The sequence below is a fragment of the Diospyros lotus genome, chromosome 4 (assembly GCF_014633365.1).
Source record: "Diospyros lotus cultivar Yz01 chromosome 4, ASM1463336v1, whole genome shotgun sequence".
NCBI classification, from domain to species: Eukaryota; Viridiplantae; Streptophyta; class Magnoliopsida; order Ericales; family Ebenaceae; genus Diospyros; species Diospyros lotus.
Window position 1 is genome coordinate 12271870 of NC_068341.1, and position 17433 is coordinate 12289302.

Below are 17433 nucleotides of genomic sequence, written 5' to 3' on the forward strand. Positions count from 1 at the left end.
TTGAGAATTAATATATGTCGGCGTTTAAATTCAACCGACAGTGATTCATAAGCCCACAATGAGAAAATGAGCTAAAATGTAAGGAGGAAAAATTAAATAGAAGCAAAGATAAGGAAATTTTACGTGATTCGGTCAGAACGATGCCTACTTCCATGACTATTCTTTAGGTATTTTAACAGAGTAACAGTATATTATTATCAGTGTTCTCTCGTTTACAATCGTGTTATTGGCCCCTATTTATAGTGATGGGTGTTTGTAATTGCATAAAATACAAAAATTTGGAGATGATATTATGGAGGACAAGATGTTCTTATCATCTTCATAAAATCGAGAGTGTGGCTCCGTATTACTAAAAATGTGGTTTGCATTAGATAAAGTAGGTGGGTCATTGTCTCCGGTTATTCAATAACAATGTTGTTATGCGAATTGAATAGTTTGATCGGCAAACTAACTGATTAGGCCAGCGAGCTTGATGAGTTGTTGGTAGCTTGTTAGGTGTGTCGCTGAGAACTCACTGAAAGTCTCGCTAAGAGCTCGCTGGAAGCCTTACTGGGAGCTCGTTTAATTCCGTAATTTGAGTTCGGATTTTAGCAACATATGAGCTTACCCTGACGAGCTAAGCTAGGCTTATTGAGTTTTAAGCAATTGGGCTAGCCTATTAGACTGAGTGTAACCCGTAAGGAGTGGTGCGAAAATTATATACAACAATATATATAGATTTTAAAAAATTAATCAAATTTATTACATGTCTTTTTAACTTTTTATTTATTTATTCACATTATAAAATATCAAATTTAACAATAATTTGTTTATAAGCAAAAAAGCAAACTCCGTGTACGCAAAATCACAACCTTAATTAATTATAGAAGAGGTTATGATAAAACTTTACTAATGATCATTAATTATGTAGAAGAAGCTTAAGCTGTCCCTTGTGCCCCATTTCACATGCCAAGACAATCCGAGTCAGGACACTAAATTGAAAGACATTTTTAGATTTAATTTATTAATTCAAAAAATTATATCAATCTTTCTTCAATTAAATGAGCGTAGACATAGAAAGCATACTCAATGCGGACATAACTCCAATAATAATGACAGTAAATTAAATCAATATCAATTGTCACGCCCACATTTTTTTTTATTATTTAAAAGCCTCGCGGTTTGGGTGGAATGTCTCATTAGTCCCCTAATACATGTTCGTAATCATGCAGATCGCCAAGGGCATAAGTGGAAATTGACCTCCGTACTAATCATCTGCATTCTTCGCTCCTCTGGCAAGTTATAAGCTAATTCTTCGCCCTTAAATTTGTCTCTCTTATAATTTGCCGAGCGTCTACACAGTTCATCATGGCAACGGCCACGGCGAACCCCTCCACTGGTTTCTTCAATTCCAGAGCCGCCGACTCGGCCGATCCCAGGGTCCGATGCCCGCCGGCGCCTAGCCATGGCTCGCCTGGATGCGGAAAGCTCGACGGGGTCGCTGCGTGGCTCATCAACGGCGTAGCGAGCGCGTTTTTCGCCTCTTTGGAACGTTGTTCTTGCATCGGTATCGCCACCGCGGACGACGGTGACAGTGGAGATGATTTGCCGTTGATCTTCAGTGACGGAAACGTCCGCCACGACCGAGGAAGCCGGCGGCAAAGGAAGTAACTAAGGGGAAGGGCTTTTATGAATTGACGAGTCGTGAAAATTATGTTATTTTTCCTAATTAGTTAATGTATTATGATGTGATTTGAATCGGAAGTTTGCTGGTTTTATATGGGTTTGGAATGACGAAATTGGATGAATTCATAAGGGTTATTTTTATCAAAACTGCATCTCTCTCTCTCTCTCTCTCTCTCTCCCCCCTTTTTACAAATACAAACATGAGTGAAATTATTCTGAATTTAAACACGAGTGAGTGAGTAATTCTACTAGTAAAGTCCAGTAGTGGATACTATTGATGATTTCATGAACAAAAATTAAATGCAATGAGAGAAAATTAGTGTATGTTAACCATTTGGAGGTAGCTTAATTAGCAAATGAACGGGGCAAGGAGTAAGCACATTTGTTTTTATTTGCATTGCACATATCCTTGGGTTGTTCTTTGAGGGGGGAGGTTGATCGAATGCCCAGTTGAAAATGGTTACAAAGTTTCTCCCAGCTTCCAAACAGTCTACATGTCATGATAAAAGTAATATATCCTAGACCGATAATCCTAATAAGATTGTATATATTTGGCGATGCAGTTGAAATTGACGAGCATCCAGGTAAAGGAACTTTAGTGATTAACAATTTCCTTTTTGTCTTGTCATGTCTGAATGATGTCGTCAATTGAAATTGACAAGCCCGCATTGGTTTAATTTAGCTTCAATTAATTTGGTTTTCCACTAAAAGACAGTGAACTGCGAGTGCGAGGAATCCTAAGACGGACAAAGTGCTCATCAGACATGGACAAAAGATGTCTTCCTGCCCATTTGCAATATTTTATTATTATGCCACAATAAAATACGGGCAAGGGGGGGATGATTAGAATTGGCCAACTGTTTGCATGTGACCACTAATATGGTTTAATTCTGTAGCTCAACACTGGAGCTATATGTGTATATATATATGTTTGAAAATGTTACTTTATCAATATATCTATTAAAAATTATTACAATACTGATAAATATAAACCATTTGATTAATTAGTGGTTTATTTCAGAATAATGAAATCCATTCCAATAGAAAGTCCTTTCCTGTAACAATTACCCAATTATGGTTACAATTTAGGCTTTAGCTCTCCTCCGAATCACTTCAAAAAAACAAAAAATAGCCTTACATTACAACTTTATATTGCCAAGTAGTGTGACAGTGTCCGTTATTGTTAAAACCATTGCCAATGCAAGGGACCGTTAACTTAGCACTTAGCGGCGTCCTCCATGCTGGTAATCTATAAAGGCTAGGGGCCCAGTCCAACAAGTCATGGCTGTGACTTCCTTCTAGTGGGCCGACTCTTTGTTTCTGCTGACTGCTGGGCTTGATGATGGGCCGGGTCAGGGCGATTTCCGTAAATCAACTTTTTCAAAAATCAAACAAACGCCCAAAAGAGCCCGCCCATCAGTCGAATCTGCTTTTGAAATCAGATCCGTCTCTGAAGAGCGAAAGAGAGAGCAGAAGCAAATGGAGAAGATTTGCGTCGCCGTCAGAGTTAGACCGCCGGTGGCTTCGCCGGAAGAGAGTTCTTCCTCCAATGGAGCTTTTTGGAAGGTCGGAGACAATCGCATCTCTCTTCACAAGTCTCTCGGCACTCCCATCTCCGGCGTTTCCTTCGCTTTCGGTATCCACTTGCGTCTCTACGTCCTCTCTTTCCGTATTCACCAGTTCATAATTTGAGTGGATTTGATGCAATGGGCGTTATGCAGATTACGTTTTTGACCATGACTGCACAAATCAAAGGGTTTACGAGCTTCTCACCCAGAACATCATCCATGCCGCTGTTGAGGGTTTCAATGGTAGAGGCTTCCTCTATTTTCAGCTCAACTTTGTTTGCCCTAAGATATTTGAAGGAGCAATTAAGCTGGATGAATTTAATCTGATTGATGTTTGTTAAGCTATTATAAAAATTTCATTGGCTACCTACTATTTGGTAACGAAACAGAGAATTACGCGTGTCGCATTTCAAAATATTTTTCAATTTCATCGATTTTGAAATCAATAATTCCGAGTTGTGCAGGAACTGCATTTGCGTATGGGCAGACCAGCAGTGGCAAGACTTTTACAATGAATGGTTCTGAAAATGACCCAGGAATTATTCACAGGGCTGTGAAAGATATATTCTCAAAAATCCAAATGGTATTGTTATTGTTTATAATGATGGGTGCTACTATCCTTTTTTTTTTTTGTAACTAATGGTATCATTATCAGTATGATCAAAGTCAACACCATCAGCAATTTTGGCATCTTTATTCTTATTGAAATTACTATGGCTATTCTTTTATTTAAATGTGCTCAGAAATCTTTCTCTTTTAATACCAGATTCTTTTTTTATGTCCACAGATAATAGACCGGGAGTTTCTCATCCGAGTTTCCTACATGGAAATTTATAATGAAGAAATTAATGATCTTTTTGCTGTACAGAACCAGAGACTGCAAATTCATGAGAGTTTGGAGGTGTGCTATCTATGGAGAATTTGGATATTTTGCAAGCCATTCTGGGAATGTGCAGAAATATTGATAGTCTTGTTTTCTAGCGTGGAATTTTTGTTGCAGGCCTTAGGGAGGAGATTGTCAGTAGTGCTGAACAAGTGCTTAAGCTCATCCAAGCTGGAGAAGGTTTGACCCCTCAATTAGAATACACTTCTAGGATTCTTATATTCAATGTTACATGGACGCAGTTTAAGCATAAGATCCATATAACTATTGTTGTTATGGGCGCTATGAGATTGCTAAATCTCATTCTTTCTAGGACACTTCTACATTTATCTAGTTTACAATGGCATTTAAAAGTTAACAAATGTTAGATTTTTTGTGCATAGAATTAGATTCTTATGTAAAATTGTATAGTAATTTCTGTTTGAAGGATACCACATGCTTTTGAAATTGTCTTGTAACAGTTAATCGGCACTTTGGTGAGACAAATATGAACATCCGAAGTAGTAGATCGCACACCATATTCAGGATGGTATGGCCTTGGTATTTTTTGGAAATGCTGCTCGGACTGGGCTCAATTTCTTATGGCATTTACTCAAAACACTAATGTTAGGTATTAATCTGCTCCAGGTAATTGAAAGTAAGGGAAAGAAGACTGGTTCTGAAGACAATCCTAGTTTAGATGATGCAATTCGGGTTTCTGTGTTGGTTGGTATTTTTTTTTCTAATTCTTGTTCAGGAACAATTTCACATAAATTTATATTCATGTTTCTTGATTTGTCTGGTAATTCCATCATATAAACTTCATATTTCAATTTAATATTTTTGTGGGTCTTCTGTTTCATTTGGAATTAGAATTTGGTTGATTTAGCTGGCTCTGAAAGGATTGCTAAAACTGGTGCTGATGGAGTTCGTTTGAAGGAAGGAAAATACATTAATAAGAGCTTAATGGTTCTTGGAAATGTGATTAACAAACTAAGTGATGGTGCAAAGCAAAGGTAATTAGCCTTGTGCCATTGATAATCAATCTCATAAGGCAACTTTGTCTTAGCAGAACAAAATATTAATGCAGGGGACACATTCCTTATCGAGATAGCAAACTCACTCGCATACTTCAGCCTGCACTTGGTGGTAATGCTAAAACGTCTATAATTTGCACTGTTGCACCTGAAGAGGTAGCCTTTTCATACATTACATTTTCATATATTTTGGGTCTTACGTCAATTTCAGCACTATTTTATTATTCAAAATTACTATGGCCAGGTTCACATAGAGGAAACAAAAGGAACACTCCAATTTGCTAGTAGAGCTAAGAGAATAACCAATTGTGTTCAAGTCAATGAGGTTTGTTCATTTTTATTATTTGCATCTCAATTTTTACAACTTAGTAAGATTATGGCATTTCAATTTAAATTATGCTTTGTTTTGTTATGCTGTGGCTGGCATATAATTTTTACCTTGATTTGCCGTTTAATAGAGTTTAGCTATCAGAGGCAACTTAAGATGGATCCAATTGGGTTAGGTGTAGATGGGGAGCCTTGGGCACCGGGGACAGCCTATATGCAAATTTCATGTTTTAAGTGTTCTCTCCTTTCGTGGCTTCGTTTTCCCTTCAAGTAGTTGTAAAATGATGATTAAGCATGCCCTCTAATGATAATTACTGCTTTGGAGCTGGTTCCCTTATTGCTCTGAAAAATTTTCATATGGCTAATTGGAATTGAATTTGTTGTAGATTTTGACGGATGCAGCCTTACTGAAGCGACAAAAAATAGAGATAGAGGAACTTCGTAATAAACTTCAGGTGATGATAATATTTCTATTTTTTCTTAGTACAAGTAGAGGCAAAAGCTAATTATGTGTTGTAAACTTCCTTTATCTAGGGATCAAGGACTGAGGTGCTGGAGCAAGAGATCCTGAAACTGCGGAATGACATGCTCAAGGTAGGTTCCTTTCTTTCTTATTTTTCTAAATTGCGCAAGGTCTATTCTCTTAGAAATTGAGCAGTATTGTTGGTTTTTTAGATAACTAAGAAAGGAGGGTGAGGTTGCAAAGAGATGGGCTCAGCAAAAGTTGCAGAGTGCACCTTTTTCCATTCATTATTTTTTATATATATGAAATAGCACAAAAGAAATCTCAAGTCAACGCCAACTCTGGCAGACTGACTGCCTACTGTTTGCCTCGCATAAATTAAGCTTTACCACATATTGGTATAAGCCTCTAGATTCATACATTTAAAGAGCAAAATATCAATATTTTAAATAAACAAAATATCAGAAATCTGGTTTGACAGCAAATGTGCCATAGCCTTCAACAAGTATTACTGTAATAATGTGTCTTTGCTTTTATTTATTTGTTCACTTTCGATTTATCAGTATGAACTAGAGCGAGAGAAGCTTGCCATGGAGCTGGAGGAGGAGAGAAAATCACACAAAGAACGAGATCAATGCATTAGGGAGCAACAAATGAAAATTGACAATCTCAATAGTCTCGTGACCTTTTCAGACTCTGGTAGAAACTCTGGCCAGGTAAGAGCATAATGTTAGCCCTTTAAACTATTTATTGATGCTGTCAATCTAAATTTAAGTCCTTTGTGAAAAGATGGTGCATTATCAGCCTTTGTCCTTTCTTGCTTGTGCTCTTTTTTTTTTTTTCAGAAAGCAAAAGTGCAGCGTCCTTCTCAACAAACAAGTTAGATTTTCAATTTTAATTAACCAACCCTTTCTCCAGTTGCTTGTATTCAGAAAACCAATATTTTTTCCCCACTTTCTGTACCTTAAGCTATATCTTCTGATTGATTGATTCCGTCATTGGTGGCTGTTTGGTTATATCCAAATTTCCCAAATCAGTCATGTACAAAGGAAAGAGGATTAAATTCTTTTACTGCTTTACTTGTTCTGATCAAGATATGATTTTTGACTAAATTTGTTTTTCATTAAAAAATCAGCAAACATAAAATAATCAAGGGATCTCATTGACTGACAGAAGGTCTAGCCTTACTACAAATCTGAGATTGGAATATCTGCTGGATAATTTTATAAATCTTCCCCTTCTTTTACTGTTATCTGATTGGTATTGAAGTTGGGAACTTCTGGATATATATATATATATCTGTTTCATGTACGTATATATATTGCCGATAATGTTTTTAATATTTTAAGATGTTACAAATTAAAGTTCTTAATTAAATCTGTTTTCTGGTGGCAGGACCATGAATTTGCGAAGCACAGCCTCAAAGAAGAGAGCAGTGATAGTCATAGCATATGCCAGGAAGATGGTTTTAGAACCCCTTGTTTTAAGGCAGCTCCAAATGCCTTTGTTGTGAAACGATCAAATTATTCTATGCAGCCTGAGTATAGTCCTTTCCCAGATACACTTAGCAATGTTGCTGATGAAGACACATGGTTGAAAATGAACAGAGGCTATGTAGCAGACCTTGATTCACTTCAGATGACTCCTGCAAGAAAAGTTCAATCCTTTCCCCCTGGTGATGTCACTCCTGTATGTTCACTTGTCTGCACATCCATCCTGCCCTCAATATTGTTGTTATCCCTTTTTTCATAGCTACAAAAGATTTGTCTACCTACTATTGAGTAGTAGCATTCTAAATTTTGCATAGGCATGAAGAGCAATGGTTGAAAACTTTGTGAACTGGGCTGCTGTTCTAATTTTAACAATAATGGTGTTAAAGTAGTCTCTTTTTACACCATGAACCAATGGCCTCTAAAAAAATTTTGAAGAACAAAAAATCATGAACCATTTGTCTTTCAAGTGCAATATCCTTAAATGTGTTATTCTTTCAATTTTTGCTGTAAATTTTCATCATGTCCTTAGTTGTGTTTTTTAAGTGTCATTTTCCTGCTGCAATGTCAAAGTGTCACTGTCTTGAACAATCATGAACTGTTTAATCTCTTTCTTTTTTTTTTCTTTTTTTTAATGCATTGCAGCTAACGTTCAGATTGTTATCATGCCATTTCTTCTTGTTTATGTCTTTGAAGTCTTAGACAATTGATTTATAGTTGAATGGTATTTCAAGATTTTGCATGAGCAAAAGAATATATAAAAATTGACAGACTAAATAACTTATGAAGGAAAGGAAGAGAAAATGATTAAGGTCAGTGGGGCTTTAGTTGATAATCTGGCAATAAGTTTGTTTCATGTGTATGTGAATCCAGTAGTAGTTGAACTTATTTTCATCTGTCAGGTTTGCTCTATTGAAAACTGCAAGGAAGAGATACAAAATCTTAAAAGACAATTGGAGGTTGCTATGAAAGAAAAAGATGATCTCGAGGCAAGTGTTTTGCAATTTTGTTTCTCTACACTCGTTTATTTATCAAACTTAAAGTGGATTTAATGTGGTCAATGTTGCTATAAACAATATGAAGCCAACAGCTCGAAGTAGTGACCATACAAACAGTGCTGGTACTGCTATTGGAAGCATAAGGATTCTCCTTTTCCATCAGTTGTTTCACTTATCCACTTTTTACTTTAAGGACCAACCTCTCAGTAAAATATAGCAATCACGTTACTAAGAGGCTGCTAATTTCTTTCAAATTATTTGTGTCTACTTCTCTTCCTTTAAGACCATTATCAGACATTCAAACACCTATCATTATGTTTGTAAGAACCTGTTTGGTAGGGCTTCCATTTCATTTTTTTAAAAATTTTAAAACAAAACCAAAAAATGACGTATGATTGCTTATTTTTGTTTTCAAGAATTTTCAGAACTCTTGCAAAAAATGGAATCCACAATTATTGTTTTATTTTCATTTTGCTTGCTTCTCGACCAATCCATGATGGTCACCGCCAATGGTGGATAGTACTCCTACCTATGGTGGAGAGTGAGTGAGGAAAATGAATGGATAAAAAAAGAAAAAGCAAAAGCAAAACTAAAAATAAAACAAACTGGTTATGAGTAAAAGTAGTTCTATATTTTCAATTGAATGATTTGGCTGTTTTTGTTTCCCTCTCCTGTTACTATTTTATTCATCTGCAGTTTTATATCTCATGCTTTCATATCTAATGCACTGCTGATATTTTTATAGAGAAATCACAAGGAACAAATACTGCTGAACAATCAGTTAATGGGGGAGGTCTCTGAACTTCAACAAGAGGCTCTACTTATCCAAGAAATTCCTCGACAACTTCTTCAGTCTGTTGCGAATTGTAGAGATATATATAAGGATGTGTTGTCAAATATGCAGGTAAAATGAAGCATGTACTTCTCTCAGCTCTTTCACCCTTCTTTGCCAAAAGCTTTTAGTGACAGTGCTAATAATTATTCTTAATGTGAACAGAGTTTTGTAATTGATGAGAAATCTTCCACCTCAAAGTTACTCTCAAACACATACGAGATTGGGTCAAGTCTTTTCTCTACTTTAGAGACGCATTTGTCAATGGCTGTAGACGGCCAGATCTCCAGGGACAATAATGCTCTTACTCAAGAACACGGCAAAATGCTGCGTGAGAAGATGAAGAACATGGTTATGTCCTTGGTATTGCCAGAGTCACAGGTGAATTACAATACACAGCCAAGGAATCTATTATGCAGCTGGGAATACAAGGTAGCTGCCCAGTCACCTTCATCAAGATGTCACATGTCAATTTTCATGGTATTCTTCTTGTTGATATTAGGATATCTTGTCTCAATTTGATATGATATGTCAATTGATCATGTTACCATTACGTTCCATCAACAAGAAGTTGAATATTATAACAATAAAAAGTAAAGTGTTAATGAAAATTTCCTTTTGTTTTTTTTTTTTGGAACTTCTATTTTGAGTTTGAAATATTCATTATCAACTCATCTTATTTAACTATTAGTCTATTTATCTTGTTTTTCTGAGTCTATTACAATATCACATCATATCCAGTTAACAAGAAATTTGATAATGATTTTTCTTCAAATCATTACCTCATGTTATCCACTAGTGCGGTGTGTAATTGTGTATAAAGCAATCATTTAGGTTAACTGACTCTGAAAATTAAATTTTCACCTAAGTTGTACAATAATTTTATCACCATTTTGCAAAGCTTCATTTCTAACTGCATGCATTCAGATCTTATCCATGCACATAGTCTGTAGAATAGTTTTTCACCTTCATATGGTTTCTCATTTTTTCTTTCAGCATTTTTAAGATGTAAGGCAATAAAACAGCTGTTTCACATTCTTGTGTGTTTACATGTGTCCCACGTATGCCCTCCATGCTTGTGTGTATTCTTATCAGCCGTGTCTTTATGCAAATAGGAACGAAGCTGTACTTTTTGGATAGTGATTTCTATTTTTATTTTTTATTTTTATGGATCGGAAGCCTCTTTCCAGTGTGTAGTGAACAAATAAATTCTTCAGCTAGGTTGCAAGGATATCATTTTGTGTTCTTGGTTAAAAAGATAGATCAGAGGTTTGGTGGATAATTCTGTTTTCTGTCAGTTCATTTTCATGACATTGTTAAACAAATATAAAGAATCAAACTGATACATTCTTAGTATAGCAGTTTTATGAGAATAGATTCTATTGTATGGGATAACAGGAAGATATCTTGCAATGATTAACAACTTTCAAACTAAGAAAAATGGTAAAATCATAATGCACTTGTTCAGTGCTAGTCTAAAGTCCTTGACAGAAACTACAGTATTGGGATATGTCAAATATATCATTTGTCAAGTACTCTTGCCAAGCCGTCAGAGAAGGAACTGACTGGTGAATTTATAAGTATCCATAAAAACAATTTTAATCGGACTGAAGAAGAAAGAAGATGCTATATCTGTGCAATAAATTTAGAGGTAGCGTGCCTACCTCTGGAACTCTGAAGTTGTAGACTTTTGGGGGGTAATTTTGAGCTGTAGATTTAGAGTCAGTCTTCCAACTGTTCTCATCCTAGTTGACAATAATGTGCTTCTAGATAAGAATGCAAACGAACTGCATTCTGTTTTTGCATGGTATGGATGCCACATAGAAATGATGTCATTATATCCTAATTAGAATTTTCATTGAGTTGGCCCTGGGAAAATCAAGTAACTAACCTTTTATAACTGAAATCATAATGTGTTTGATGCTGACACTTGTATGCATATACAGGGAGTGAGGTTAAATATGACTAAAGGGGGAAAAAAAAAGTCTAGACTAGCTTATAATGCAGACTCACTTCGATAAAAACCATGAGAGCAAAAAGGTGAGGTTGATTTTTTTTTTTGTCTGGCAGTAGTCAAATATACAACTGAGGTCTAAAACATTACTCAGAATGGTTCAAAGTTACAGATGATTGAATAAAAAAAAAAGTAATAGATGATTGATTTTGAGTGCTTTATTTACATTCAAGTTATAATTGGATGGAAGTGCAAATAACTGGAGTCAACAAAGTTTCTTCACAGGATTGAGAGTTTGAATTTTGGAGGTTTTTCAAAATGGTACCTTTAAGTGTAAATTTGTATTGGAAGTTGATTTTTGACTCCCTGAAACTCACATTCTCAAGCACAGAGGGAAACAATTACTTAGTTATGCATGGTTTTGTTGGTAGACGGAGTCATCTAATTTTCCTAATTAGATTAATAGTTTGAAATTGGGTGGTTTTTGAAATAGACTTTGGCGTAATGTATTGAGCTTCATTATGAATTCCTAAAAATTAAACATTCTAGAACCGAGATAGCAAGAAATAGCTGAGACTAATTGAAAAACAGAAAGAACTACTTTTCTGCAGAAATTTCCAGAAGAATTACAGGTATGTTTCTGGCCTATCTTATTATTTATTTTGAATGTGGAAAAGGGCTGCACTTTGGGAGGGGAAATTGCTCGTTTGAAAGAAAAGCTGGGTAATGATCTCAGTAAAATCATGGAAAAATATAAGAGCTTGGAGAAAGAGTTGAATACCACTACTCGTCTTCTTGAGGCATCCAAGGGAAGGTATCATGGCCTAGAAAGGGAATTCCACCAAGTGCAAGAAGAACGAGACTCTTTGCTCCAAACAGTTTCCAGTTCATCTCAAAGACTTGCACAAGCTATTGAACAGAGGAGAAGGTTTCCCAGGAATTAAACATTGAAGCATGTAGAAGGAAGGTTCTTGAAGAAGAGATCAAACAATTTGGCATTGCTTTTGTATGCCGACAGAACTCACTCACATCTTTCTGCAGTGAATTGAAATCTAAGCTTGACCATTTCAGGGCACAAAATCCAGTTTCCCTACCCAAATCTCTTGGGCATTGATTAAATTTGTTGTGTTCCTATGTAATGAAATCCAATAACTTGATTAACTTATGGTTTTGTTAATTAATCCTCACTGCCCTGTATTTATGTGGATCTACTCCTGGTCCAGACATTGTCTTAGCACCTTTATATTGTTAGCACTTGAGGTCATCTTGCTTTAGCTGTGAAGGATTTTTAGGTACCACATACTCGAGGTATTGCTTGGGGTAGGCTCAGCGTTCTAGTGAAAAGAACCCCTTATTGAAGCTTACACCATTCTGACAATCTAAGTATTTTTTATTTTTATTTGTTTCAGTGTAGGTAGTGACTGCATTGAGAATTTTCAGGTTCACACTGGCTTGCTTTGTTTATACCATCTTGAATATAGAAATTTCAGTGATGTTTTCTGTTTCAGTTTTGAATTTTAAATTTATTTTTAGTTTTATATTTTAAATGTCTGTTTAAAGATTTTTAAAAACATATTTTTTTTGTCATTTCAAAAAATTATTTTTTAAAATAAAAAATACGTTTATTTTGAAATTTTGAAAAATTGTTTCTTTTTTGTTATTATAATATTTTATTTAATAAGTTTAATTATTAAATAATAAAATTAACTTTTTTTAATGAAAATTTTCTATTAAAATAAAAAAAATTATTAATATACATCTTAATAATAATTTATATTAAATTATACACTTAATAATATATTACATGTTATCTTATATTTTTAATTATAATTATAATATGAATATGTAACATTTTTTAAATTTTAAATAAATATATATTTTTATTTTTATTTTCAAAATTTAATAATAATTTTTTTTTTCTCTTTTTTTCTTCTCTAGTCGAAGATTTACAAGATCAAAGCGTATCATTAGAAACTTCAATCCAAGGGGTTAACATATATAAAAATGAGCTAGATTTAATATTTGAATTTTTATAAATTTAATTTTTAATTTTCAGCCACAAGTAAAAAACGTACTGTTAGTTGCCACCGGCCATTGTGACTAGTGATTTCTAATGATCAAAAACAATCACTCGATATCCAATGACCTATTGACCAACATACCTAAAAATCAGCAAAAAATGAAGAAAAGAGAGGAGAGGGAGACAAAACCAATAAGAGAGCAATGTAGGGGGGGTCAACGATAATGGTTGCAGTGGCGGCGGCTAGCGTGGTTGACGGCAGTGGCAGTGGCGGTTGATGGCCAAAGAAAGAGAAGAGAGGAGAAAAGAGAGAGAAGAAAGAGATGTGGGTCTCTGCGAGATTGGTGGGGGAGGGGGTTTTGGCCGAAAATACCCAAAACAACAAATGTTGTTTTGGTTTTTTTCTATAAATTCTTGTCTTGTTTTTTAAAATGCGTTTTTAGTATTTTAAAAAATTAAAAATTCAAAACAGATTGAAAACAAAAAAAAAAGAATGCAGCTTTGCTTTCCATCCATGAAGGTTTAATTTTTGGTTTAGCCACCTGGAGGGCATTTTCTGTGGCAGTAACAACAGCATCATCAGTTGGCTTGATTCTTTGTTGAGTTGCAAAATCTGGCGTATAATGTGCATATGGGCCAAATCAACCATAATGTATGGTTTTCTCATGAGTCAATGGATTTTTTAATGTGTTAATTTGTGGTGGTCTTGCTCGAAGCTCAAAAGGTAAGAAAGCATTACAGGCTGTCGCAGTGGATTTGACCTTTGCTTTCAGAATTATGAGGTCTCTGTTTTGTAAAACGCAAGACATCTACAACAAATTAAGCATGAAGCTCTGGGACATGATTTAATCTTAGATAGTGATGCAATGTCAGGGGTTCACCATACCCCTTTTGCCATCAATGGTTCCCCCACAAAAAATAATGGTCCTGTTGGGCGCGTCACATTTCCGAACGTTATGCTATTTCTACTCAATTAATTTTTATTTTTGATGATGAAGGCTAGACAAATTGATGATACTGAGGCCATTTCTTTCTGTCTTGATCATTTTTCTTCTTCTTTCTGTGTTACCCTTTCATTTTACTTTTCTTGAGCATAAATGCTGGTATCATCAGATAGCTATGATACTATAAAGACAGAATTTTAAAAAAAAAGTCTCAAAATATTTTGCTTTTAGGGAGGGTGTAAAATTGTATTTAGCTCTACAAACCAAAAAAATGGAAATTGTGTAAAATGGAGGGTGTTTAAAAATTGACATTTTTTGGTTTGGAAAACAATGGAAATAAATAAAATGAGAAGCCTGAATACACAAAGCAGTTTCTCCAACTAATTGAATATAAAAACGCGCTGAGGCACACGTACCAATCACCTTCCACACAGCAAAAGACTCTTTTGCTTGTGTCTCAATCAATGCTGTTGTGGGTTCACTTCACACCCAGACAAATCCTTTTGTTTATTAAACTTCCTCTTAAAGCTTAATTCTAGTGCTCTTTCTTAATTTCGTGTTAGAATCATCATCATTTCATCCAGCTCCTTCAACTTTATTCAGCCCTACTTAAGTGGCCAAAAATTTTCTCTGTTTTCACTCCTCTTGTCTTCCCCAAATCCGATAGGCTTTGTCTGTCCCTATTAATACACCTGCAACAACAGCTCCAGAGATCTTCTCCTAACAAATTACACTGATACCTCATTTCTTTATCCAGAGATACCTTCTTTTATCCCAGTTACTTGGAAGATTAAATGGCTTCCTTGGTGCCGAAACCGGCTTCAGCCAGGCAGCTTGGGGATCTTCTCAAAGAGCAGCAAGAGCCTTTCGTCCTAGAAGTCTACCTCCTTGAGAGAGGGTATCTGAGAAATAAGTTGAATGTGGGGAGGAGTTTCAGCTGTTCCATTGGCAATTCAAGCAGCTGCTTGAAGAAGTCAGTTAACTGGGGGTTAAATGACAGAAGGAAAGTCATTCCCAGGTGTTCAGAGATTGTAAGAGCTGTGTTTAAAAAGGTTGTAGCCATTAGTACCAGCCAGAGAATGAAGAATTCAGGGAACAATGTCGATTATACTGTCAGGGAGATTGCCGGGATCAAGCAAGAAAAAGCAGAATCCGATGGTAATAGATTAGCGATTACAGACACTTGCCCGGCCTTCAAGCTTGCCAATCTTTTACAAGAAAAAGAGGTAGAATCACATTATCACTGAATTTTCTATGGAGCTTGATTTAAGCTTACAGGAAGAGATTTGATTCGAGTTGTTTAATTGTGAACAGGTTCTTACAAATACAAATCTTCAATGGAGTTTTGGAGAAGACACCAAGCAGCACAGCCCTATGTTAGTACTAGAAGGAGTACATCTCTCCCAAGATTCATCAATTCATGCCATAAGTCGGTCTCTTCTGCTTGAAACTTCAAAAATTATGCAAATAATCTGAATCTCACTCTGGTCGACTCGCTATTTACAGGGCAGGAGAACATCATTAAAAAGGACTCATTAGTAGCAGTTTCCTTATGCAAGTTCACTGTTAAGTCATCGACGAAAAGGGCAAGTTGTATTCCCAGGTTTGATCCTTGCTCTCAGCAGCTAATAGCCGAAAAGACTATGAAGCAATCAAAACAGCTCTTGTTTGATTGCGTGAAGGAGCTAGTAGGGTCGCGAGTATTGGACAGAGGGAATCGACACACGGTAAAATTCCCAGGGCCAGAGGAGCTTGGCCATCTCCTCTCTGGGGATATGAGGAGATGGTGTGAGCTATCAGCAAATGAAAGCAACACAGCCCAACTGCTAAATTTGGACTCCATGGCTTCAGAAGCACAGTTTCACGAGTTTAAAACATCGATGAAGGAAACTGTTGCAGAGATTGGAGATGCCATACTGGAAGATATCATCAGCAAGGAGATTGCTGCAGACATGATTGAAATTGTGGTGCCAGAATTTTCCCAAACTATTTGAAAGGTTCAAATTTTTGTTTTATTCATTTACAATTGTATTGATCCCATGTCTTCCATATATGCATTACAGTCTACACTCGATACATAGACTTGCAGCCTTACCGGCAGGACGGGGGTGATCAATCTTCGACGGACTTCTCCAAAACCGGTTTGTTTTCTCTGCCCAAGACTAGATTAATGGTGAGAAGTAGATGTTCAAACCACCAACCAACAGAAGCAAATCTTGGAAAGAGATGTCACGTGCGCTATGGGCATCTGTGTTCATTTTGCAGTTGTTTGAAAGATATACAATTTGTCCCAGTGGTCACACCACCTCATGGTTTTTGGCCTTCGGAATTTGCCAAAGACAGTTATCAACTTTGCTTTTAACATTCCATGCCAATCACTATCACTATTAAAAAGCTTGATATACATTGTCGGACCTTTTCCTAACAGATTAAATTTTTAGGATAAGTGATCGTATAACTAGTTAATAATTATAACGCCACAACCCAATTCCTGGTCACTTGTCTACTAGGAGGGTTGAGGGTCTTAGATATACAACAAAATAGTCTTATGTATTCAATTGTCATATTTAGCTGAAATTACCAAATTATAACTGGGGCTGGGCCGAGCAACCGCAATCCTTCAACACCTAGGCTAAGACCCCGATGAGGCCGAGCTAGCCCATGAGATTGGGCCTTGGACCAGACCTCTGAGGTTTTTTTAATTTTCATTCCAAAAATCCTAGCTCCAAACAATGAGGTCAGCCTTGCCCCCGGATCACAACTCAACTCCAGAAGAAGGGTTGGAGAGATGTAATTGCATATCTAGAAATAAAATGAAATGAAAAGACAAGCAAATAATTTTTTTTAAATTAACTTCACCCTCCAAAACTCATAAAAGCACCAATTCAAGTAATTAATTAAGATGAAACAAACTCATATATAGTGTGGACAGTAGTATACGCATTTCACATCTCATATATGTGTATAGTGGTTACTCACTCACTGTTTCTCACTCATTCTCTCTGATTTGGAATGGGGGAGCCTAGAGATCTTGACCATGCTATCATCCATGACGCTCCATGAAGTCTTGCATGAAAAAATGGACATGTTCTTCCTCAGTCCAAACCCAGAAACATAATCTTTACCTCTCCTGCAGTTGCTGCTCTTGGTGCACTCCCTGTAAGCTGTGAGAAAAGGGTCATCCTGCTGCTTCCTCAGGCCTTTCCTTGACGAGCTTCTCGACGGTGGCTGAAACCCACATGGAGGGAGAGGAACTTGAAGATCATGAAAGCA

At 36.1% G+C, this 17433-nt stretch overlaps 2 protein-coding genes across 4 annotated transcripts; both read left to right on the forward strand.

Annotated features, from left to right (window-relative positions):
• The first annotated feature begins 3097 nt into the window (after positions 1 to 3097).
• On the forward strand, positions 3098 to 12470 carry LOC127798790 (kinesin-like protein KIN-7N). The gene is given in 19 exon segments (XM_052332393.1): positions 3098 to 3301; positions 3387 to 3476; positions 3698 to 3816; positions 4021 to 4134; positions 4215 to 4296; positions 4578 to 4645; positions 4744 to 4821; positions 4969 to 5111; positions 5186 to 5288; positions 5377 to 5457; positions 5846 to 5914; positions 5994 to 6053; positions 6486 to 6638; positions 7318 to 7611; positions 8315 to 8401; positions 9156 to 9314; positions 9408 to 9674; positions 11874 to 12114; positions 12117 to 12470. Coding segments are annotated over 19 exon segments (2559 nt in total). The 5' UTR covers positions 3098 to 3144; the 3' UTR covers positions 12311 to 12470.
• A 2185-nt stretch (positions 12471 to 14655) lies between these two features.
• LOC127799006 (uncharacterized) lies at positions 14656 to 17433 on the forward strand. Of its 3 annotated transcripts, none has more exons than XM_052332677.1 (5): positions 14656 to 15386; positions 15475 to 15589; positions 15667 to 16157; positions 16242 to 16301; positions 17297 to 17433. In XM_052332677.1, the coding sequence occupies exons 1-3, from the start codon at positions 14955 to 14957 to the stop codon at positions 16152 to 16154; spliced, it is 1035 nt and encodes a 344-aa protein (XP_052188637.1). In that variant the 5' UTR covers positions 14656 to 14954; the 3' UTR covers positions 16155 to 16157; positions 16242 to 16301; positions 17297 to 17433. The 3 variants fall into 3 exon arrangements, with proteins under 3 accessions (XP_052188637.1, XP_052188639.1, XP_052188636.1); XM_052332679.1 differs by having other exon boundaries at positions 14657 to 15386; positions 15667 to 16127; positions 16224 to 16301; XM_052332676.1 differs by lacking the exon at positions 16242 to 16301 and having other exon boundaries at positions 14657 to 15386; positions 17297 to 17425.

What these genes read in the sequence shown, in the direction of transcription:
- LOC127799006 (XM_052332677.1), top strand. Translation starts at nt 14,955, where the DNA reads ATGGCTTCCTTGGTGCCGAAACCGGCTTCAGCCAGGCAGCTTGGGGAT. An exon ending in ATCTTTTACAAGAAAAAGAG is followed by an intron (nt 15,387 to 15,474) that starts GTAGAATCACAT and finishes AATTGTGAACAG; the next exon opens with GTTCTTACAAATACAAATCT. An exon ending in TTCATCAATTCATGCCATAA is followed by an intron (nt 15,590 to 15,666) that starts GTCGGTCTCTTC and finishes CGCTATTTACAG; the next exon opens with GGCAGGAGAACATCATTAAA.